Source organism: Cynoglossus semilaevis, chromosome 1 (genome assembly GCF_000523025.1).
Source record: "Cynoglossus semilaevis isolate Cse_v1.0 chromosome 1, Cse_v1.0, whole genome shotgun sequence".
In the NCBI taxonomy this organism is placed as follows: Eukaryota; Metazoa; Chordata; class Actinopteri; order Pleuronectiformes; family Cynoglossidae; genus Cynoglossus; species Cynoglossus semilaevis.
Genome location: NC_024307.1, coordinates 15027505 through 15042159, shown reverse-complemented (window position 1 = coordinate 15042159; position 14655 = coordinate 15027505). Strand labels below are relative to the sequence as shown.

The 14655-nt window shown below is 39.9% G+C and overlaps 2 protein-coding genes across 10 annotated transcripts in view; one reads left to right on the top strand and one right to left on the bottom strand.

Moving 5' to 3' along the window:
- The window catches only part of map4k5 (mitogen-activated protein kinase kinase kinase kinase 5), a 31702-nt gene extending 24757 nt beyond the window's left edge, over positions 1–6945 (bottom strand). For 4 of the 6 annotated variants that reach the window (XM_025056647.1, XM_025056649.1, XM_017036792.2 and 1 more), the window contains exons 1-3: positions 6520–6944; positions 5195–5432; positions 1648–1705 (exon numbers count right to left, since the gene is read on the bottom strand). In XM_025056647.1, the coding sequence (XP_024912415.1) occupies positions 1648–1705; positions 5195–5302 (166 nt within the window). In that variant the 5' untranslated portion in view covers positions 5303–5432; positions 6520–6944. Of the gene's footprint in view, positions 1–1647; positions 1706–5194; positions 5433–6519 lie in introns of all 6 variants that reach the window. The other 2 variants (XM_025056638.1, XM_025056642.1) reach the window with 1 other exon arrangement.
- A 466-nt stretch (positions 6946–7411) lies between these two features.
- The window catches only part of atl1 (atlastin GTPase 1), a 12211-nt gene continuing 4967 nt past the window's right edge, over positions 7412–14655 (top strand). The window contains exons 1-11 of one of the 4 annotated variants that reach the window (XM_008313019.3): positions 7412–7834; positions 10530–10780; positions 11027–11161; positions 11326–11430; positions 12309–12359; positions 12686–12742; positions 12889–12981; positions 13068–13206; positions 13287–13414; positions 14128–14184; positions 14543–14614. In XM_008313019.3, the coding sequence (XP_008311241.1) occupies positions 7801–7834; positions 10530–10780; positions 11027–11161; positions 11326–11430; positions 12309–12359; positions 12686–12742; positions 12889–12981; positions 13068–13206; positions 13287–13414; positions 14128–14184; positions 14543–14614 (1122 nt within the window). In that variant the 5' untranslated portion in view covers positions 7412–7800. Of the gene's footprint in view, positions 7841–10529; positions 10781–11026; positions 11162–11325; positions 11431–12308; positions 12360–12685; positions 12743–12888; positions 12982–13067; positions 13207–13286; positions 13415–14127; positions 14185–14542; positions 14615–14655 lie in introns of all 4 variants that reach the window. The other 3 variants (XM_008313010.3, XM_008313001.3, XM_008312994.3) reach the window with 3 other exon arrangements.

The window sequence follows — 14655 nt, the reverse complement described above, 5'->3', positions numbered from 1 at the left end:
TACCGTCGTCATACCTCCTGGTTAAACCTGTTTGATTCCCCGGTCCACCCACAGCTGTTTACCTCCAGCACAGAGAGTGTGACTGGTAGGAGCAAGAGTAAAGAAAAAGAAAAACCCTGCTTCAACAAGATGACGCAGGCTGGGTTAATACTTCAACTCCACAGAAGGATCAAGTTAATAGGTCAAACATAAACAGAATAACTTTATCAGAAGCATCCCTCACTTTTCGCTTGAGTTAAACCGTGACCTAGCAGCGGTGACATTCATTTGTTAATTACAGAGCTTTTCAAAGAACTGCTGCTTCTAAATAAACAAATGTGGTATAGAAAGGTGTTTTTTTCAGATGCTGTGTTACATGAGGTGTTTCGGATCGTGCGAGCGTCACTTTATTTTAGCAGGGCACGTGACAGATGAGGAGAGGAGTCATCTGTCAGGTGACAAAGCAGAGAGGCTTTTGTTTCACAAAACAAATCCCATTTATGCTTAAGAAATAGAACTTTGCACTCTAGTATCAGTCGTCTGACACTTCATTTTGAAAGTTGTTGAACTGAAGAGAGATCCTGTGACACATTGTCGATGAATAGTGGAAAACCTGAACAGCGGATGTTTGTAGATGAGATTAGTAGATTAGTAGAAGTAAACAGATAGTATTAGTAGATTAGTAGCCTCAATTATTATTTACTATTCTATTGCAATTATACCATTGTTAACAATTACTACACTAATACTACACAATATTAATTTAAGCAGAACTAGTATAATTATAAGGATGTTATGTGAACAGGTATATAAAGAGTTTAAATACATGAACAGTATAAATAGTTGAGTAATAGTGCAGCTTGTGGGAAGTGTTTCCTAATTATTTGATACAAGAATAAATCTTTGAGTTGAGGAACCTTTTCATTTGTATACACTGTCAGTTGAAGGAAATCAGAACGGTGTAGGCAAATCAGACCGGCTGAGAAGTCGGAATTGAGTCCAAAATTTAATTCTGTGCCTCCCTACATTTTTGCAACACCTCTTGGGTTATTTTGGAGAATATTTGTCCTTTCTTTGGATGGTTGCAAATGGTTTGGTGGTTTTACAGGAATACTTAAAACCGAAGAGATTTGTGATTAATTTGTGATTAATTTGTGATTAATTTGCAAAAATTGTTGATCAATTGACAACCCAAGTTTATACATTTCAGATGATCTGCAGCTAGCAGTAAATTTGGATTGTCTGTTTACTATTCACGTTACTTATGTCCTTTCAGGCACTGCTGGTCCTGACGCTAACAGTGTGTCAATGAATGAATCAGGAAAGTGAATCTCTTTTTTCACAGGTCTGTAATCGGCTGAGCTCCGTCTGCTGGCTCTTCCTAATCCCACTAATCTGTATGATGCTAGCTCTACCACCAGGACAGAGATGGCACAGAACAACCGCAGCCGGGAATGCTGGTCCATTAAATATTCGACTGTTATTCAATTTGGTTTTGATAAAACAAAAATGAAATTGAAACAGCTTTGAGTCATTAGAGAATATATTGCGCTGTCACGCTTAGGGCTCATGCAAAGTGATTCTGTTTGATTTGTGCTTTGTGTGTTTCTCACAAAAAAAAAGTTTCTCTTCACTATGAAACTGATACAAAAAGACAAGCCCTCTTACCTGGTTCCAACTTAATGATCTTCACAGCAGCCAGCTCTCCTGTTTGTATGTTTCGGGCCTAAAAAACACAACAGTACAAATGAAGTTGGTATAAGCCATTTATGAAGTCAATCTTTGTGTTAGCTTTTACAGTAAGAGATTCTAATGTAGTAATAAAGTGTACATATATGACTTGTCACCAAAACTATTATACTGATTTAGTTGTTGACGTCAGTACTACATTAATATACGACCATTACAAGTGTAATATTTGAATGTACAAAGACATTCATTCAGTAATTTGGGTTTCCATGATCTTCTGTGACTACTGTGGGAACTGCAGTCAAACAGTAAAGAATGTCAGCAACGCTTCTCTCACACAAATTCTTGTATAATGTGTCAGTGACTTGTTTCTCTACTTTACAGACTAAGTAGATAAAAATCAAGCCCTGGTCATCTCAAACAAACAGTCCCCCGCAGACAAAGGGCAAAAGGTCAAGCCTTGGGTTAGGGTTAGTCAACTCTGAGAGGCCTGACACCGCCTGTCCTCGGCTACAGCTCCAAGGTAAGTTTAAAATATCTCAGCAGCCCAAGGAACAGTTTCCTTGTTTTCAAAATTATTTGTAAGATACCAGTCAGACAGTGTCAATGTTCTGACACACATTCATAAGAGGAGTTTGTCAACATTCTCTCTTAAAGTAGGCTACCACCACTTCGAAAATCCAGGTCAAGACGGGATGCTGCCTAATCCACGGGACTGAGAAGATGTGACGAGAAGCTAAATCAACCATGAACCATAAAACCCTCCTCTCTGACTGTCTTTCAACACTGACATAGCTTTGGTAAATCACACAGTTAGACAGTAACCCACACTGGGATTATACTTCTCTAGCAGCCGGAACCACATGTGTATACCAACTCACAACAACAATTTGGATAGTTGTGGTTCTATGAGAAGCATGTGGTACATTATGGCGAATCCTCTCCTGTCTTGTCTCTGTTGAAGCACAGACAAAACCCTGGCTTACAACCTGAGTCTAGTTTCCTGAGTTGGCTCGAGACAACTTGAGTAAAAAAAAAAAAAAACTCAGAAGAGGAAGTTTAAAAAAAACTGTAAAAAGTTACGTCACGAAGCAGAGTTGACTGCTCAGCTCAGACAGAAAAAAAAGTCAGGTATATAAGAACAGAGATCTGACAGGGTCTGAAGGTCAATCAACAGGTACGGCCTGTGGAAGAAAAGGTGTGACTGTGTCTACAGTGATGTACAGTAACTACAGTCAAGATAAGACGAGGGACACTCAACAACAAAATATTTCTTTGCAGCTGACTATAAATAACTTAGCAATATAGCTGCAGAGTATGAAAGCTTTTGGAGCAGTACTCCATTTTTAAGTCTGCATGAAGTGACAGACAGCAGTTAAGACTTTGTTTAGCCACCCCACCTCCCCCCATGTTGACACATCTAGAAGTACTTCTTAAGAAACTGCAATTCTAACTGAAGAAAAGAAATTAATTAACAGCAGCTCTGCTAGAGTCAACACTTTATTTGGCTACAAAAACCGACAGACAACTGTTTTTGTTTTTTTTTGCCAAGTCTATAATGTCAATATAGGCAAGAGAGGTAAAGTTGGAAACCAAGGGTTTGAACGTCAAAAACATCAGATGGCTTTTAAATAAATGTAAATCCACAGTGTTCAAACTGTGGAACGCTGCCTCTGCCAACAACACTGAACAAAAGCCTTAATATTGATTTGCAGTGGCAGGAAAGCTAAACCGATCACCAGGACCAGAAGAAATATGTCTTTGCTTAAAATACATTTATTGTACAATCCCCTGATGCTGCTGAGTAGTAATCAGCTATGCTAAGAAATAGTGTCCTGTTCAGTGAATGGCCTCCATCGTTACTATATATATATATATACTTCATATATTTTATGTATGTATTTCTATATATTTCAAGATGGCATCCATTCATTTAAAATGAAGGGGAGACACTAAAGCACGGATAATAACAATTCCAGGTCTAAAAAAATAAGCTACATAGTTTAAAAAACTATTCCACCAAAAATACAAGAAGCACTAAAAAGAAATAAACTCCACTGAGAAGCAGGGCCATGACACCATAATGAAAATGAATGAATCATTATCTCCAGTAATAACAAAGAGCTGAAATATAGGACTCTTAAATCAAGACAATCAGATCTCATAATTCACCCACAGCAAAGCATGATGTACCCATTGAAATTAAACTGTGACCAAAACCAGCCTGTTCCCAGTGTGCGGTGTTTCCTCCGTCAGTGTGCTGCAGAACACACCCATGGTGAAGCGCATGTTTAGACAGGGGTTTGATCATATTTCAGCGAGCTGCAGTGCTCGGCCTGCTGCAGCTCTGCCAGAATACCAGGCACAGCATTCCACCGATGGCCTACTGGGGGTGGGGTGGCGGCTGGACAGCAGGCTATCAGACTATGGGGTCGGAGGGGTCATCTGTTTGTCTGTGGCAGATGGATAAACAAGCAAACTTGTGGGCTAAAACACACCTCACTGCAGCTGACACTGTGTCAAAGTCTGGATCAAGTTTCTCAGCGTTCTTTCTACTTGTGCAACTGCAGGATGTGTGGTGCCTGCTGGCTTTTCAACGCATACCAATGAAGGACTCCCAAAAAAATTTTTTTAAAAAATTACAAACTCTCTTTCAAAACATCCAGCATTAGTGCTGGCCTAAAGGAACGTAATTTCACATTCAAGTAGCAATTTGCTAATTTACACAGGTAAAAGCTTCTATTACCCAAAACAGCCAAAGGTTTCAGGAAAGCCATGCAAGTTACAATATACTAGCACTCCAAGAATACATCATACATCAAAATATGTCCAATTTCATGATTAATTAGCTATACATAGTGTCCTGGAGGTGAGAATGTCATATTCCTAATTTAATGTTTTAAGTAACTTTACATAAATACAAACATTTTATACTCTAAAAAAACTTCAAATGATAGAGAATTAATAGAGAATTACTGCCAGTGGAAGCATCTTCCTTGTTATTTTTTCTGTTGTTTAATCTAACTGAACCTCTGTGATCTGATCTGTGATCATTTCTCAGGGGCAGTAACATCAGAGGGTTGTCTTTAAAATATTAGCCATCGTTCAAGTATTGTCAAATCACTGTCATTGCTTAGTCCCTTCACAGCACCTGTTATTAACTTAATATTGTGCTTCTTTTTCCTACTATTTGTCTGTCTGACAACATCATGGCACACAATAAAGACAGACTTGACCCAAATTTGTGCTTTTACATCAATCTGTAAAAAGTAGTTAAAAACCCGTTATTAGTGTCAATGATATCACAGCCATAGTTTCAACCCATACTTACAGGGTTGAACTGGCCCACATTCAGCAGATGCTGTCAAGTGTGTTGGCCATATGTTATCCAACAAGGTTCTGCCATTAATTAAAACCACAGGGCTGATAAGTCATGTGACTGCAAACCAAATTATCTCCAGTTCTAATGAAGGCCTGTGGGAAGCAGCCCCTCCACCCCACTCCACTCCACTCCACTCCACCGTACCTTGTACACGTCTCCATATGTGCCACTTCCCACCCTCTGAATGAGCTCAAAGTCATGTTGAGGGTTCCTCCTCTGGATCTCACCACTGGGCCGGGGAAAGATATCCATGATGGTGTAATCCAAGTGAGCCTTTACATTTACTTGGCTCTATCTAATCTGGTGCTGGTTTAATGAAGCAAAGATCCTGAAGAGATGCTGAAAACGTTTACTCAGATGGTTCTTCTCCGCACTCCATTTCCTGAAACAACATTCGGAAGTCATTAAGATGAAGATAAAATGAGCTTTTAATTTGTTCTTTGGTCCAGAAAATGTCAGGAAATGGACGGTGTTCCGTACATCTTAACGATCATAGGCCAATGTATTTTGTCCATAAATACAAGATGTTGGTTTATTCAGTTTTCTTTGATATTACACTTGGTGGCCACTCATGCACTAATTATTTTTGTCTATTTTTCTCACGTCACGTACAAAATCCATTTCAAAATGGTCCTAGAATTTTGTCAATAATGGGGCTGCGGTGCAAAAGCAAGACAGTGAGAAATAAAAATTACAGAAGGCAGTCCCTTGCATCACAAACAAGGCAGATATTGCCACAAAGCTTATTTACATAAGCTGAGGGTCAGCTTTCGGCAGGCAGCCATATTGGATCAGTTGTTATATTAGATTACAGTAGATTTTGTCAATATAAAAACAAATTTAACTATTTATAATATACCTCCAGGTGTCATTAAAAATTACGCAATTTACCTTTAAACCCTGAAAAAAGGTGGAACCATTGTAGGAATATGCATAATTATAAGGGTTATATGCCTAATGGATAACGTAAATTATTCATGATAAAAAAACCACAACTCAAAATGAAGTAAATTATTATTAAATTGTGTATATGGTGAGAATGAAAATTCATTTGAGGAGGTAAGTAGGTAATAATAATAAAGTCAAATGAATTATAAACAATCGATCACTTGAATGATTAATGACATTATTTATTTCGTATAAGTTTTTTTTAACCCTAGTTATGAGAAATGTACGATTTTTGCTTTTTCATTTGTGTTCATCTTCAGGTCTTGTTTTTCTGACTGTAAACTGCAAATAATTGGTTTGGGGAACAAAACAACACAGGAAATATATTTGTTTTTAAATGTCTACATCGATAATCAATTAACCAGAGAAACTCATTACCGGATAAATGTGTTACATAAATAATCGTTGGTTACAGTTGTACTCTGGATAAAGCTGAGTGAGTGGGAGCTTTAGCATGCACTCCGCTAATAATGCTAAGCAGCTAACGCAACTTAGCTTGACCGCTACTCAATCTTACTTACCTTTAACCATGCAAATACAGCGGTGAAGAAGTTCTTTCATATCGAATCCTCGTTTGCGTTTTTGATTGAACTTTGGTGTAAAATAGTTTTTTTCCAGATAAGAAAATCCGAGGCCAGTTTTCCCCTTTGTTATCGAGGAAACTGCAGTAAACTTTAGCTCCTTTACTGCAACGTTACAGTTCCCACCACAGCGCCAGCGTTTTTAACTTTCCACCGCTGGCATGTCGCTTTTCTCCCCACTGACAGGTTTTCAAGAAATGTCCGCAATTACCTGTGGGATTTTGAAACTCGCACGAAGTAAAATAATTAAAGTTGGACTTTCTACAAATGTAAAATCAATAAAAACATGACTAAAAAAACGCAACAGTTCATCTGACGCTAATCTCCACACAGTCACTCTAGTCAGTGGATCCTGTTGTTACCTTCAGGGACGACTTAGGAAAATACAAACTCTGCTTCACAAATCAAATCGCATATTCTGGTATAATATTACATTAAAGAAGAAAATGTCTCACCATTTGTGATCTCCAATGAAAATAAAAATAAATAAATCAGACCTTGGGTTCTTTCTCGGTTTTAATGTTAGCCATGTGAAACCGCTATATTACGTAAACATTTTTGTATATACCTTTACCTTAAATTCAATCCGCAAATTTGAAAAATTATTTATGTCGTCACATGACATGACATCTAATTATGTGGAAACAAATGCTTAAGGAAATTATACAAATTGCTATGAGATTTTAGAAATAATTTTCATGTTCATTACCATATGATTAACACCCTTAGAAGAGCTTTGTCTTGTGTAAATAAATAACTTTACATTTTAACGACAGCACGTGAAAGCAGCATGGTTCCAAATCTCTGTTTGCTAGGCGTCATCTGCCGGATAATTCTGGAGGCGCATGTTTAAATAAACTAAAGAAAATACATCTTAAATGTTTGCTGCAGCAGGGAACATTTTTCCAGTCGCTTTATTTAATATCTAAACATGTAAGATTGTGACGTTTTATTAATCCATAGCATTTATTGTGCCCCTTTGTTACAACTAACGTGAGATTGGGGCAGAAAAACAGACGACATTGCCCTCTGGCGACACTCTTGACTACTGCATGGTAGCGGGAATGAAAAGGCTCCATCATCCTGCGATAACAGCAGAAGCAGTAGCATCGTTTGGTTAGAGATAGTGGAGCATCCTCCCAAACCCCGGACACTCATGACCAGAGACTGTTCTGCTGCACACTAACGAACGAACAGCGGGATTTTTAAAGGCAGAGAGACATGTCCAAACACCGCAAGGACAGAGACAGCTGGGGTGAGTGTACGTACACCATTTGTTATTTCATTCTATTTGCCTTGACGCAAATGCGAGGCGAGGTTGAAGGCAACACATTCAGTAACATGTTTATTCCACTCCCGCTGCTAAATGCTGGTTTTCATCCCAAATCTGGCAACAGGGATGTAGGGGCGTTTAGCTCATTTATATCTTTGCAGTGTTGCTGGAACTAAGCAGCCACACCGTGTTTGTTAGTGAAGAATTATTGTCCAGTCAAGCACAAGAGAGGACATATGTTTGATATGTTTTCACCGTAAGAAGGACACAGGAAACGCTGAGTTTGGGTGGTGCAGGCTGGAAAAAAGGCCTGGAAATAACCTTCTAATCACTGGTCCTGTGTTTGTCACTGACATCCTCTCATGATGCTCTTTGGTGCAAACATGGTATTATGTAATGTCGCATGAGTAAACGGATCCTCATCATCACCATCATCCTTATCATCCCAATCACTGGTGCAATCATCTTCATCGCCACAGTGATCAGGAGACTCAGCTGCCGACTGTCACAGACATCACTCAAAGGCTGCTATTTTATCACCCAGGCCTGCAGGGATGGGAGAGGTCGGACTGGTTGTTGAAGGAGTGAACAGTGGGTGGGGGGAGATGGGGAGGCATAGCTGCGGTTTACCTGATCTGACCCAGTTTCCCGTCTGGCTGATGTAAGAGGCAACAAACAGCAACTTGATCAGGTTTACCAAGCGGGCTGGGCTTCAGTGCTGTGTCTGTTATTAAGGCCTCTGCAGAACCTTCTGTTTGGTAAAACTGGGTGAGATCACCCTCCTCCCCTCAAGCTCAGCCTGCTACTTACCTGAATGGCATTCTTTCAATTATCAAGTGGGTGGTCAAAACTCCTCTAGCTGTCTACTTACCTGGCAACCCCAGTGAAGCTTTTCTTTTTTCCATAGCAACCAACTGCCAATGTCAATGGTGCTGGAGAGGTTCTTGAAAACTGTACAGTAGAACCTCCCTTCCATGAACCATGTTGCTACGGTTGCCTTTGTAATGGACATCCACTTTCAGGACTTCTTACCACATTGTAGTGTGTCTGTTGTTACATCTAGTAACAGTTGCGACATCTTTGGTTGTTTTGAAAAACCCTAAAAAATAACTCAGAACAATTCATTAAACACAGCTGCAGTTGTACTGCTGTTTGAGTGAGAGAAGCTTCTAGATGTTTGCTAAAGTTAGCCATACATAGTGAACGTTAGCAATCATTTAGTAAAATACTGCTTTTTGATTTAAAAAAATGTAAATAGAGAACATAGAATTATCAATAGTTTATTATTATTATTATTACAGGAGTATTCAATAATATTATATTAACATAAGAAATATCATGATGAAGTTTAATGCCCTGTGAATATTTCACTCTTTTGTAGCATTAGCTTCTGACATGTCTGTTGGGTATCATGTGGTTTAATTCATTAAGGATAGTTAAAAAAACCCAAAAACTTAAAAGGTCTTCTCATTTAAATTATATTTGAATATATTCAAAATGCCCCCACCCAAAAAATGTATTAAACTTTGTTTATTAAAAAACACCATTTTTGTCCCAGGACTGTCTACATGAGACAGCAGGGAGACTGGAAACATCCTCTGAGTCACTGCCTGGAAAGATCTGGAAAAATCTGGGAAAATAAATCTCTTGCAGCACATGATCTGCCTGGATACCAGGGGAGATGGGCTGGATAACATGGCCCTTGGAATTCATTATTATTATGAACATGCTTGTTGGCTAAGCTATTGATCAGGGGCTAACAGGAAGAGATAACTGTCCTGCAGCTCGACATAATGGACCACTGGATGTCTGCATGTGATTTACTGTCCATGAGAAGATGATCACATGCTCTTACTGTACATCCCATCATGTGGATGTTTTTGCTGCTGATTGTATATACAGCATATATAGAGAATGTATCAGTAGCCTACAGGCTAATTATTTTTCTCTTTATAAATACCAGTTCAATGTAAATATAGTTAGTCTTTACTCACAAAAACTAAGAACGGAGTCTAGACCTTTTTGAGGCCCATAGACACATTTGTCTTTCTTCTACAATCTGACTCCTTGGTCAAACTAAACAGGTGTTTCTTTCTCTCCCTCTAAATGAGATTGATGACGTCACAATTTAGTAAAAATGGTAAGAAAGTACAGACCCAAGTCTGCTTCCTTAAGCGCCAAGCCACCACTGCCTCAAGTGGTAGAAAAGAGTTTGTCTGGTAATAAAAATCATCTAAAAGTTATTCCAATATATTTCAATGTTTTTTATCTCCATGTCGCCCCGTGGTGTTACAACACTAATTCTAGTCTACTTGTCTGGACTTGCATCCATTTCTTGACATGTTTTGCAGATTTCTTGGTAGGTGCAGCAGAGGAATGTTTGATCCAGTCTCTGATCGCCCACTAGGTGGCTGTGGAATTTAGGACAACTTAAGGTTTAGTGCTTTGTGTAGGGTCTGATTTGAACCATAACCTTCTGGGTTCAGTCTCCCACCAACTATGACTACAAAAGACGACCCAGGAAACCATGTACAGTACCTGTAGAGGTCGCCAAAACATTTAAACCACAGTCAAGTCATAAGCTTCAATTATTCAAGATGTTTAAAACGTGGTTATTTCAATTGGACACTGAGCAGTTATCTTTCACGTTATCTTTCCTTGGCCTCTTGACCTCCAGGGTCCCTCAGTGACAAGAATGTCTACGACTGGAGCTCGGAGGAGGAGGAGCCAGATGGACGAGCCCGGCCTGTCCAGGTGCTGCTGGTCAAAGACGACCACACCTTTGAGCTGGATGAGGTGGCGCTGAATCGCATCCTGATGTCAGAGGAGGTCAGGGACAGAGAGGTGGTGGCCATCTCTGTGGCCGGGGCTTTCCGCAAGGGCAAGTCCTTCCTGATGGACTTCATGCTGCGTTACATGTACAACCATGTAAGTATCTGGCTCTGAGAAGAACCAGGAAGTTAGCAGCTGTTAATTTAGCTGGAGGATGACATCACTGACGATGGCACAGCAGTTAAAGAATGGGTGACACTGAGCCTATGTGCATGTACACAAAGATTCATACACAGCAGAGCCACTAGGGGCAGCAGTGAGACTGGGTGTGTACAGTATATGCAGGTTCATGCAAAATATTTTGAAACATTTCATCAATCATCTCTGCTCTAACATCCTCAGGCGTCTGAGAGCTGGCTCGGAGAGTCGGACGAGCCTCTGACTGGTTTCTCCTGGAGAGGAGGCTCAGAGAGAGAAACAACCGGCATCCAGATCTGGAGCGAGGTCTTTCAGGTGGACAAGCCAGACGGTACAAAGGTGAGGTCAGGTGTTCTGTTTTAGCCAGGGCTCTAAGGAAATAGTTAAATACAATAGTTATATAATACTTATTTTTAGAATTTATAGATGTTGGTTGTAGGCCGAAAACCCTGTGGTCAACCCTGCCGTGTTCTTCACGCCTTCATTTTGCGTCATCAACACAGGTCGCTGTTTTGCTAATGGACACACAAGGCACGTTTGACAGTCAGTCCACACTGAGGGACTCGGCCACCGTGTTTGCTCTGAGCACCATGATCAGCTCCATGCAGGTATGGGACCTGACTCTTCCAGCTCTGCTTTAATGTGAATGTAAAAGGTGAACATTATCAGATCAGCTCCGTGTGAGGAGAGAACACAGGCTGGTGTAGGGGCAGGAGTTCTGGACAACAGGTTTCTACGATGAGACAAAGGATGGACCAGGCTGGTTTAGGGCCATCAATGTCAACAGACAACCTAGGAACAATGGTTCAACAACAGCGCCCCCTTTTGTAGATGAGTGTCAACGCCCTTCAGAGATTTGGCTTCAAAAGTCAAATGAACTTTCCTTTTCTAAATCTTTTACTTTAATTTTGCTATTTTCATCGTTCAAAGACATACATTTATAAATCAGTCAGCAAAGATAAAATATTTTGCTGAGCCCCCTCCACGATAGATTTGCAGCATCCTAGGGGCCCACCCCACACTTTGGGAACCACTGACTGAGGTGAAATATCCTACAATTACATTCATCAGTTGTAACATTTTTAGAAAAGGAGAATTATCTCCTTATCACGGCAACTGTTAGTGGGTGGCATACACTGGATTTTGTTCTGAAATTTCTAGAAGAAGAAACACAAGTCAAGAATAAGAATTTGTAAAATGGTAAGCTAGTGTACACAGCATGAGACACGTAGTCATAATGTAACAGTTACAGTGACATCATTGGTTGTTCTCCAAGTCAATGATTCATCAGGTGTTGATCCACATGAGATTAGAATTGTTGGTTTGTCAGCTGTGATGATAAAGATCAGACCCTATGTCACAAAAAACAAATATTCCAGGAAAAAAAAGACTTTTAACAGCAATCTTTGCCATTGTATATACTTTTTGTGACAGTGAAAATCCTTTTTTTTTGGAAATGTTCAATTAAGATTGAATTTTTTTTCAGGTTTATAACATCTCACAGAATGTTCAAGAGGACGACCTTCAGCACTTACAGGTATTACCTTCGACAGAGATGTGACAACACAGCACATGTTTGTTATGTTTTTTGAAGCCATCATCGGAGAAGCTGCAATAAAAGAAATGAAGACGCTGTTTCATCTTAGAGGATAAGAGGTAAAAAAAGTGTTGAAGAAACTCAAGTACAAGTCCAACGATGGACTAAACCAGTCCCTTACAGCACCCATTAATGGCTCCACACCCCCAAGGGGGACCCACCCCCCACTTTGAGTATCATTGATACCAGTAAAAGAAACCACCTGTGGATCGTTATTCTCCTGAAACATTAATGATCCAGTTACAAACTGTTCTGTTTTATTTTAGCTTTTCACTGAATATGGCAGACTAGCGATGGAGGAGACGTTCCTGAAGCCGTTCCAGGTACAGTTTAACATTTCAGATTTCTGGTCACTAATTAGTCACAGTTATTGCTGTGCAATGATTTATTGAGCATCGACAATTTACTGGGGAACAAAAAGAAAAAATAGCTGAAAATTCAAACTGATCTGATATATTCTCACTTCCAGTCCATGATTTTCCTTGTTCGAGACTGGAGTTTCCCGTACGAGTTTCCCTACGGACAAGAAGGAGGCATGAAGTTCCTGGAGAAGAGACTGAAGGTCGGTCAACTTCACCAGAGTCTGGACTTTTAAAAGAATCAGAATTATGTCTTAAACCTGATTGGTGTTTCATATTTGTGCACCAGATCTCAGAGAACCAGCACGAAGAGCTGCAGAACGTGCGTAAACACATTCACTCCTGCTTCACCAACATCTCCTGCTTCCTGATGCCACACCCGGGCCTCAAAGTGGCCACGAACCCACACTTTGATGGAAGAATTAAACGTAGAGTCTATCTCTCCTTCAAAGTCAAACATAACGTCTTTAGCAGCCTTGACAATAACTGGCCTATTTCTTCCCTGTAGAAATCGATAGTGACTTCATCAACAACCTGAAGGTTCTGGTTCCCTGGCTCCTGAGTCCTGGTAGCATTGACGTGAAAGAGATCAACGGCAGTAAAATCACCTGCAGAGGTCTGGTGGAGTACTTCAAGGTCAGATTTGAACTTCTTGAACACCTTGACTCAAAAACACCATGTAGAATATTAACTTTGGATTTCTACCTTAAAGCCGACATATTATGCTACTGTAATGCAGATTAATATGCAGACGACACTGTTGTGTTTACATTAGTTAGCTGGGATTCATTGTGCGCTGTTCAGGGGGGGGTGGTATTATTGATGATTGATATATGGCTGGGATTCATTGTGCGCTGTTCAGGGTTAGGGTTGTGACAGTCAAGTTTGCCCCCTGGTGGATCTGCACACAGGTTGGAGGTGTAGTATGGATGGCGCTCCCCAGTGGGGGGGTGGTATTATTGATGATTGAGATTGATTGATATATTGACGTCCCTTTATTCGTCCCACGATGGGGACCCATAGAATCTGCCACAGGAGGCGCCATTTAGTATGTGGTTCCTCTGGGACAACCACCTGTTTTGTGATGTCACAATGTGGGTGAAAAGGGAACGGCTTGTTTGAGACACATTTCCAGATTTTTTTGCCAAATTATAAAACGTGTTCTTAGTTGTTGAAGCTGGTACTAAAGTAGTAGACCGACCTTCAGAGTCAATTAAACACCAAATATCTTCCCCTTAACTTCACACGTGATTTGTAGCATAAACAGAGTCAATTAAACACCAAATATCTTCCCTTTAACTTCACACGTGACTCTATAATATAACTGTCCTTTTTGTCCTTTCTTTTAGGCATATATTAAAATTTACCAGGGCGAGGAGCTGCCACATCCAAAGTCCATGTTGCAGGTACTTCATTCAAGTACTATACTATATGTAGATGTTTTGTATAGATAATGTTTTAATGTTGCTCTTCAGGATTTGAAAAAAAAAAGTCCAATTGTTTTGTGTGGTTCATTTATTAATTGTACTCATTTGCACTGTTTTTAATACAGTAATTATAGATTTTTTAATTAATTATATTTCTGAACTCTGTCCTAAATCAAAACTTGTTTCTATGTCAGTTGTTTTCAGTCATTTCCCTTTTTGTGTTCAGTATCACACCTGCTTCTATCCAGTCTCTATCTACTGTACCTAGTCATTTCAAACTGCAGTTTTACTCATGTTAAATACTTGATTCTGTTTTTTTCTGAACTCTTCCTCTCAGGCTACAGCAGAGGCCAATAATTTAGCAGCCGTCGCAGCTGCTAAAGACCTGTACAACAAGAAGATGGAGGAGGTTCGTGGGCGTTATTTCACAGTAAAGCCCGCGTGGACCAC